Consider the following 9,325-nt stretch of genomic DNA (forward strand, 5'->3'; position numbering starts at 1 on the left):
AGTTTTTTTATTAAATTATTTTATTTTATTTAATTATTTTATTAAAACTCTCCTATATTATAGATATATCTTCCAAAATGAGTGTTCTAGTTCTCAGGGACTCGGAGGATCATAGAACTAGAATATCCCATAGTTACTTGTTAACTTTATCCCGTCTTGCACGTATAATAACAGTACTACCACCACCACCGCCAACGTGATTACTTAAAACACTAAAAAATGTGTTTTTTGTATATGCTATCCCCAATTAAAAAAAAAAGTTGGTACTATATATTGTCAGAGTATATAGCTGTTAAATATTGTACCCTTCACCGTCAGCACTTATGCTGATGGGTCTGCAGTAATTTTGATTGTTGAAGCTCATTCTCTAGTTAAGATTCCTCAGGAGGGGTTTATGGAAACAATATTCCCTGAGTTTTTACTTATTGGTAGCTGCTTATTTATACTTATTGTGCTTATTATTTGTGTTCTTTATATTTGAAAGTCAGTTTTGCTGGATATAAAAATCTTTGACTCACATTTTCTACCTTGTGTATCTTAAATATGTCACTCCATTTTGTTTTGGCATAAAGTGTTGTTGTCAAATAGTCTGATGATAGTTTAATTTTCTTTTTCTTATAAGACATTTACCCTACTTGCTAGATGGCCAAAGGATGTTTTTTCTTTAAAGTTCAGTAATTTTATTAGTATGTGTCTTGGTGTTGGTTAGTCTGGGTTCATACTCTCATATATGTGGTGTGCTCTTTCAGTATGTAGTTTGAATCTTTTTTATGTTGGGAAAATTTTCTTGAATTATAGTGTTTGGCATTTGTTCCATTGTCTTACTTTGCTCTTCTTCATGGTCTATTATTATCTTAGTGCTACAGTCCTCTTCCTGCAGTTTGATTGCTGTCTGTCCTGTTTCTCAGTTACCCAGAGCTGAAGCCCGTGCAGTCCATCAACGCCCATCCTTCCAACTGCATCTGCATCAAGTTTGACCCCATGGGGAAGTACTTTGCCACAGGAAGTGCAGATGCTTTGGTTAGCCTTTGGGATGTGGACGAGTTAGTGTGTGTGCGGTGCTTTTCCAGGTGAGCAACTCTGCCACACTTTCCTTGTTGGGTAAATTAATTTATTTTATCTTGAGTGAAATTGTCTCTTCCTAATAGTGTTTATTCATGGGAGAATTCTAATGTTTCTTCTGTCCACCCCATCTTACAGGCTGGATTGGCCTGTGAGGACCCTCAGTTTCAGCCATGATGGGAAGATGCTGGCGTCAGCATCGGAAGATCATTTTATTGACATTGCTGAAGTAGAGACGGGTAACTAACACCCCTACTACCTTAACGAGAATCTTATGTCTTTGATCCCTGGCCATCAGGACTTCTTCAGTGTCATGCATTTTTATCTCTGTACATCAGTACTTCACAAATATTATCATAAATTGTCTCCTTAAGTTTGTTTATGTTATCAATGTCACAGTCAGGTAATGAGGGAGCATAGAGCTGGTAAAGAAAGGGGCAGTTCTAAAGGAAAGTTGCTTAGGAAAATATTTTATATTAGCCTTTAATTCTTCCATTATAATGAAAATTTTAAAATACAGACTCATAGGAGAAAGAAAAAACAAAAGTCACTTGAGGTCCTGTCATCTAAAGATAACCTCTTTTAATGTTGTGGTATATTTCTTTTTATCTTTTACCTATATGTAAACTTAAGAATATGTATATCTTTTGAATTTTAGGGAATTATCAGAGTAGATGTGCTTTTAAAAACAAAAGAAAACAGAACTTGAAAATAGAAAAACGGGAGAAGAGTATATTAGATACATTTTTGTGTCCTGCATATTTTTAATGGTTAAGTTTAAAACAAAGTAAAAATTATTTTCCTTTTATGCCATACCATATGTAACAGAACATATGTTCATTTTGTCACAGTCCAGTTATTTCACATTTTCAGACACCATACACATTGCATAAATCCATTGGAACTTAGATGGTCTAAAATAGTAATGTCAGTATTCCACAGTCTGTACCATATGTGTCTTTCAGAGGGTAAACTTTCCAGTAAATCAACAGGATTTTAAAGTTTATGAAGCCACACGGTTATTTTGGAAACATTATAGAAGGCCTCTTTATGTCTACTCTGGGTTTCCTTGAACTGTGTAATTTTCTTTATCTTAACCAATCCCATAATGTCATGGAGTTAAAGGCCTCAAGAGAAATGAGAGAGCTAGCAGCCTCAGAAACCATTCTTTATATCTCCATGACTCAGAAATTTGCTTAGATGTATAACTGTAGACTGCCAGATTCTAGTGTCATGAACAGTGGCTTGTGAACTGTCCCTGGAATAGAATTACTAAAAACCTTACGTATATCTATGTATGTGTGTGTATGTGTTTGTATAATATTTTAATAGTTTTATTGAGACATAATTGACATGCTGTCTTAGAGAGAGTGAGAGGGAGAGATTTATTTCATGCGATTAGCTCACACAGTTATGGAGGCTGGCAAGCCCAAAATCTGCAGGTCAGGTAGCAGGCTGGAGACTCCTGCAGGCTTGTGTCCCATGTTATGTAGGTCAGGCAATAGAAAGAGTACAGAGTGGGGAGTGAGTGAATTCTACCAAAACATCTGTTTATAGTCTGGAGGCTGACCACACCCTAAGGAAACTCCTGTTCATTACATTATGGGAGTTGATTACATTGCATTGCACTAGATTACATTATGAAACAACAGCTAGACTAGTATTTAGCCAGACCCCTGGGAACCATAGCCTAGCCAAGTTGACACATGAAATTAACCATTACTTGTACCATATAGTTCACCCATTTGAATATACAATTCAGTGTGTCCGTACTTTTTAATTAATACCACACTGTAAATATTTTATTCCATTAATCTTAACCCTAAGATTGAAAAAAAGCTATACACGGCTAAAGGAAGTAAAGATTTTGAAAAATTCCTGTATAACTTCAGCAAGTCAGAGAAATAAAATTTTTGGAAAAAGAAATTTTTTTTCAAGGCAACATGGCTTCGTAGAGCTGTGGCTTTGGAGGCAGGTGTGCTGGCTCTGCTGCTTCCTTGAGCTATGACTTGGTTAAGTCACCTCTTTCTTGATCTGTAAAGTGGGATTTGAAATTATTACCTGCCTTGCTGGGTTGTCGTTGGGATTCAATAAAGTAAAAACCATCTGATATGTAAGGGTACTCAACAAGTGGCAGCTGCTGTTACTCTTTTTTCAGAGATTGTAGTGCAGGGGTTAAAAGCATAGGCTCTTACTTGAATCCAGATCCTGATTCTGGCACCTACTGGCTTGTGACCCCTCTGTACCTCAGTGTTCTCTGTAAATTGGAAGTAGTGATTGTACCTCTCTCATAAGGTTATTAAGCGGATTAAACGAGTTAATGTAAGTACGTAATGAATGTTGGCTCCGGTTATTAGCATATTAATTCGTTTCTCTATATTGATTTCTGTAGGAGACAAGCTGTGGGAGGTGCAGTGTGAGTCCCCGACCTTCACCGTGGCTTGGCACCCCAAAAGGCCTCTGCTGGCCTTTGCCTGTGATGACAAAGATGGCAAATATGACAGCAGTCGGGAAGCAGGAACTGTGAAGCTGTTTGGCCTTCCTAATGATTCATAGGAGGACATGGGAGAGGGAGAGGAGGCCCTGGCAGAGGCCTTCCTGTGTGTAGTGAGTTTGGCCTGTTCTCTTGTAGTAAATGGGCATCTTAAGTGTTTGTAAATTGATGTAAATTATAAAAGTCTTTTCTCAGGCTGCCCTTTCCAATTGCCGTCCTGTTTATGATGTTAGGAGTCTGCTTGCATTCTTCTCCCACCCATCCAGTTTGAGAATGGTGGCATAAAGTTACAGCTGGCTGATTGACCTCTGCCACCCTATCTTGTGTGGCCTTTGGTTGTTCAAGGACCTCCTTACTTAAATCCTATCCCAGGGCATTGAGAGAGTAGTTCTCCTCTCAGCTTTTGTTAATACCCCTCATCTCCTTGGGAGTCTGTGGTCTACGTCCAGGCTTGTCCATGCTGCGGGTGGTTCCCTGGCCACATGAGAGCTCTGGAGTGTGGGTTAATGCTTGGAGCACACCTAGGTCTCTGAGGACCTCCAATCTTCCCTGCTCCTGGGTGAATGGGGACTTTGTTGGTCTTGGTGTTGCTTGGATAATATGTTTGGAGGGGTGGGCAAGGAAGGGTGAGATGGGAATAGAGATTTTTATAACTAAAATAGAAAAATATGTATAGTTTTGAGAATTGAGCATTTAATAAAACTAAGTTTTTTATTAGGGGACTTTTAAGCTTTTTTTTAATAATTATTTGTTATAGGGGGATGTTGCAGTTTTCCTTTTTTTTTTTAATTTAAGAAAATTAAAAAAAAAAAAAGATTTTAAAGGTTCCTACGATTTTGTCACTTAATGTCTTAGCCAAAACCTCTATCAGATGCAGGGGCAAAGCGTGAAGTGCATGAGCTACAGCAGTGCTTACAAATCAGTGGTTACGTGTGTGTATGTATGTATGTATATCTGACCCCTTTCCACAGTGGATTTGAGGTGGCTTATGACAAACACCAGGAGCCTTGTTAGCACAGTGGTTAGGCACTCAGCTGCTAACCGAAAGATGTGGTGTGGCTGGGTGGCAGTTTGAACCCACCAGCTGCTCTCCAGAAGAAAGATGTGACAGTCTGCTTCTATAAAGATTTATAGCCTTGGAAATCCTATAGGACAGTTCTACCCTGTCCTGTAGGATCTCTATGAGTCGGAATTGACTCAGCAGCAGTGGGTAGGTAGCTACGACAAACACTGGGAAAAGTAGTAAAATACAAATAAGAAATATGAAATCAGGATAAGACAAATATAAATTAGAATAGAATCAAGATTGGGGAAATGAAATAGAAATATGCCAAGAATAAGGGCCTAGTTAAATGATTGAAGTAAAATTTGGCCCAGACCACCTTGGTGGCAAAGTGAAGAGAGAGCTAAATTGGTTAGCTAAGTCCTATTACAGGTAGTCCCCGACTTACAACAGGATTCTGTTCCAACAACTCGGTTTTAAGTCAGTTCTGATGTAAGCTGAATACCTCTTTTTTTTAGTTTTCATTACCATTGCCTTTTATTATCAGTATGTTTATAAATCTGATCTTTGAACATCTGCAAGTGAACATCTGAGAATTATAACAGCAAATTACGTGCTGCAACATTGTATGTAGTACATATTACTAACAAGATGTACAAAAAAAAAAAAGACGGTCATAAGTGTGGTTCGTTGTAACTCGAATACATCATAAGTCGGGGACTACCTGTATTGGAAAGAAAAACACATGCCGACTCCTCAGGTTAGACAAAGCATTTATTAACTCTTACCTCCAAAAAAAATGGCTCATGTAGGAGATTGTTACACATGAGAAATACAGACTTTTATTATATTTTATTGTATTTTTGGCATTAAAAAAAGCAAAATGGAAATATACCTCAGTAAGTTATGTTTGTAGAAAATTTTGGAAAAAGGTAAGGAAAAAGAAAAATTCCTGGCACCAAGGTAACTTCCGTTAGCATTTTGGTGTATATCCTTCCAGGCTCTCTAGTTGGCTCAAACTGTTTGTGCTCAACTGCTAACCTGAAGTTCGAACCCACCCAGCGGTGCTGCAGAAGAAAGGCCTAGCAGTCTGCTTTCGTAAAGATTACAGCAAAGAAAACCCTGTGGAACAGTTTTACTCTGTAACACTTGGGGTTGCCATGAATTGGAATAGACTAGATGGCAGCAGGTTTGGTTTTTGTATATTCTTCCAGGAGTTTTCCTGTGCCAAAATTTATATATAAGAACAGGTTTATCTCCATAAAATCTCGAGGGGTAGACAAAGCAAGTATGACAAGATAAATATGCAAAGTGCTCAGTAGAATGCTGGGCAGGATTATGAACACTTAGTGTTTATAGACCTTTTTAAGTTACTGGGCATTTGGTATGTGTCTGGGACTAGTAAGCACTTTCTACCACCTGTTACTCAATTTTGCAACAGCCCTCAGAGGTTGGGTATTATCACCATTTTATGTCTTCGGAGAGTGTAGGTAACTCAGTGTTAACTCAGTAAGTGATGGTATTCAGATCCAGGTTTACTTAAATGCCCATATGCCTTACATTGCAACGGGCTGCTGTGTCTCCACAGATTTTGCTGTTCCCATTTTGCAGATGAGCAGACCTCAGCTCAGAAGTTGGCTTGACCCAGGTCAGCAAGTGAATAATCTCTTCAGACTCAGTAGTGTTTCCTCCAGCCCACTGAACAGCCTCTGTCTCCCACCTTCCCTGAAGAATAATGGTCTTTTCAATTGCAAACCAACCTTCCATCTCATGTCAGCAGTGCAGGGACTGGAGGAAGTATGTCAGTGAGACAGCACTTGAACATGTTGTTTCTTGCGTGTGCAATTATCTGTGATTCCTGTGGTTGTGTTGTATTTCTCTGTATATCGTTTGGAACCACATGCTAAGAGTTTGGTTTAGGTCATAGTATTTTATCTGTTCTCTCTCTTTCATCCACCTGGATTTTTCTCTCCTCTGGGCTTCTGTAAAGTAGCAGTCCACACCACCTAAGAGATTTAGTGCTTTTAACAAGTGGGGCACTTGTAAAAGGAAAACACATCAGTGAGGAAAGAGCTTCAGCTTGTGGCAGCCTCCGCTGACTGTCAGGGTCTTGCTGACACCATCTTTTGTGGGCCTTGGTTTTGCAGTCCTGGAGGAACTCAGAGGTCAGGTCGCTCCTGGGGGACCTTATGGTTTGAGTGAGTTTTCTAGTCTGCAGAGTGGGAAGAATTCTGTTCAGAGTCAAACCTGGCCATTTCTTATTTGATCAGTGCAGGCATGTCGTATAGTTGTTCCTTCAAACCCTGGCAAGCCAGAAGTGGGTGGTGAGGTCAGCTGTGGGCTAGACTTTAGTTGGTAGGAAAAGTTAGGATTCACTGAGCCTATGACCCATTGCTATGTTGACTGGAATTACAAATCAGACTGAGAAGTATTACTCAAGATTATAGTACGGTGAAACCTATGAGAGCCGGAACTTGACAGGACTGCGTTGTTTTTCTGGGTCTTAACAAGTTTTCTGCTTCTGACTCACCACTTTTCTGTTGTTCTCTATTAGTGGAAAATATTTGAGTTTTCCTTCTGTCTTAGTTATTTAGTGTTGCTATAACAGAAATGCCACAAATGGGTGGCTTTAACAAACAAATTTAATTTCTCACAGTTCAGGAGGCTAGAAGTCCAAATTCAGGGTGCTGGCTCTAGAGGAAGGCTTTCTGTCTGTGTTGGCTCTAGAGGGGAAGGTCTTTGCCTCTTTCAAGCTTCTGCTCCTGGGCGATCTTCATGTGGCTTGGCATCTCTCTTCCCTCATCTCTGCTTCTTAGCTTGTTTGTTTAATCTCTTTTATATCTCAGAAGAGATCGACTCAAGACACACCCTACGCTAATCCTGCCTCACTAATATAACAAAGACAGCCTGTTCCCAAAGGGGATTATAACCACAGGCATAGAGGTTAGGAATCACATTATTTTTGGGGGATACAATTCAATCTATAACACCAACCATTCCAGCCAAGTGCAGTTTCCTGAAATGTTTGTTTTGGTAATTTAGGTAGAAAATTTAGGTAGAACGGTTGGGGGGGAGGGGTTGCCTGGTTACTCTGCTTCCTGCCTTGGGCTGTTTGTTTATCTTAGAAAATCAAAGGTTGCCCATCTAGAGGGGTAAAAAAAAAGAGCCAAGGTGGCAAGGGAGAAGAAGGTAGAGAGTGATTCTGAGCCTCTCAAAAAGTGGTCTGCACTCTTTAGTGCTGGTTAAAGAGAGATTTCATTTTCAAAGTCTTTGGTGCCAGTCCACTATCTGGTACTTGTAGGCTCTATCTGTGAGTATCCAGCTATAGCACTCCCATGCTATAGTTAGATAGCACTCTGTTTTGAAAGCTCATTGGTTCCACCCGTCTCAGCCAGGGCCAGCAACACAGGTATGAGACCTTCTCAATGGCCCTGTCTTTCTCATTCTCTCACTCTACCCTCAGCCCCTCCTTCTCTGCCTCTGTACACCCAGGTCAGACTTCCTTTTCTGGCTTCCTGACCTCACCTCTCCTAGCTGTTGAGGAAGAGATATTTCTTCCTTAGCTTCAGTTTCCCTCATATGCTGAGTGGCCCTGCACAGCCACTTAATGTGAGTAATGGTTGAAAAACTCAGGGGTGCTTAGTCTGGAAATTGGGAAACTTAGGCAGTGTAAGTGAAAGTTATCCACATATTCATTCGTTCATTCATCAGTTATTTAAGTGCCTACCATGTGCCAGGCACTGTCCTGGGTACTGGGAATATTTGAAATTCATTTCCTCATTTGGGATCTGGGATGCCCCTGTTGACGGGAAAATGGCTTAAAATAGGAGGAAAGCATTGGCAACCAGAAAGGATGAACATGAAAAGCAGCAGCGTCTCTGTTAATGCAGCTGGGAAGTGTTAGGTGTCAGACCTCGCAGGCTTTCTCTGTGCCATCCAAGGGGAGGCCTGCTCTGTCAGACCCAGGTGTGGGCCAGGGGAAGCAGCCCTGCTCACTCCTCACCTTCCATGGAAAGGACTCCAGATGGCTAACCTTACATATCTTCTTGGTGATTGGCTGCCAGGAGAGGAGCTAATTAGCATTGGTAATAAACTCAGTCTTTCAGAGAGCATGGAGAAGAAAGAATCAAAGGGGAAATGGGAAAAAAATAATACTATGGTCTCAATCCATTTTTTTTTCTTTCAAACTGAGCCACACAATCTCTTCTTCAAACCACATAAGCATTTTTATCTGGTCTTTTTTAAAACAGGTGAATTGGGCATTTTTTTTTTTTAGACGAAGATTTACAGAACAAATAGTTTCTCATTAAACAGTACACATATTGCCTTCTAGTCCTTGTCCCTGGACTGTTGTGCCCCATTAGTCTCGTTTCATTTTATGGGGCTGTCTAATCTTTGGCTGAAGGGTGAACCTTGGGGAGTGACTTCATTACTGAGCTAAAAGGGTATCCAGGGGCCATACTCTTGGGGTTTCTCCAGTCTCTGTCAGGCCAGTAGGTCTGGTCGTTTTTTTGTGAATTAGCATTTTGTTCTACATTTTTCTCCAGCTCTGTCCGGGACCCTCTGTTGTGATCCCTGTCAAAGCAGTCGATGGTAGCCAGGAACCATCTAGTTGTACTGGACTCAGTCTGGTGGAGGCCGTGGTAGTTGTGGTCCGTTAGTCCTTTGGACTAATCTTTCCCTTATATCTTGTTTTCTTCATTTTCCCTTGCTCCCGAAGGGGTGAGACCAATGGAGTATCTTAGATGGCTGCTCACAGGCTTTTT

General features: G+C 40.4%; 1 protein-coding gene across 1 annotated transcript in view; it reads left to right on the plus strand.

Moving 5' to 3' along the window:
• THOC3 (THO complex subunit 3) overlaps window positions 1–4,312 on the plus strand; it is a 10,571-nt gene extending 6,259 nt beyond the window's left edge. The window contains exons 4-6 of the mRNA XM_004371174.2: window positions 909–1,070; window positions 1,201–1,301; window positions 3,455–4,312. Coding sequence (XP_004371231.1) covers window positions 909–1,070; window positions 1,201–1,301; window positions 3,455–3,618 — 427 coding nt within the window. The 3' untranslated portion in view covers window positions 3,619–4,312. The remainder of the gene's footprint in view (window positions 1–908; window positions 1,071–1,200; window positions 1,302–3,454) is intronic.
• Window positions 4,313–9,325: the final 5,013 nt, after the last annotated feature.

This window comes from Trichechus manatus, unplaced genomic scaffold, assembly GCF_000243295.1.
Source record: "Trichechus manatus latirostris isolate Lorelei unplaced genomic scaffold, TriManLat1.0 scaffold00011, whole genome shotgun sequence".
NCBI classification, from domain to species: Eukaryota; Metazoa; Chordata; class Mammalia; order Sirenia; family Trichechidae; genus Trichechus; species Trichechus manatus.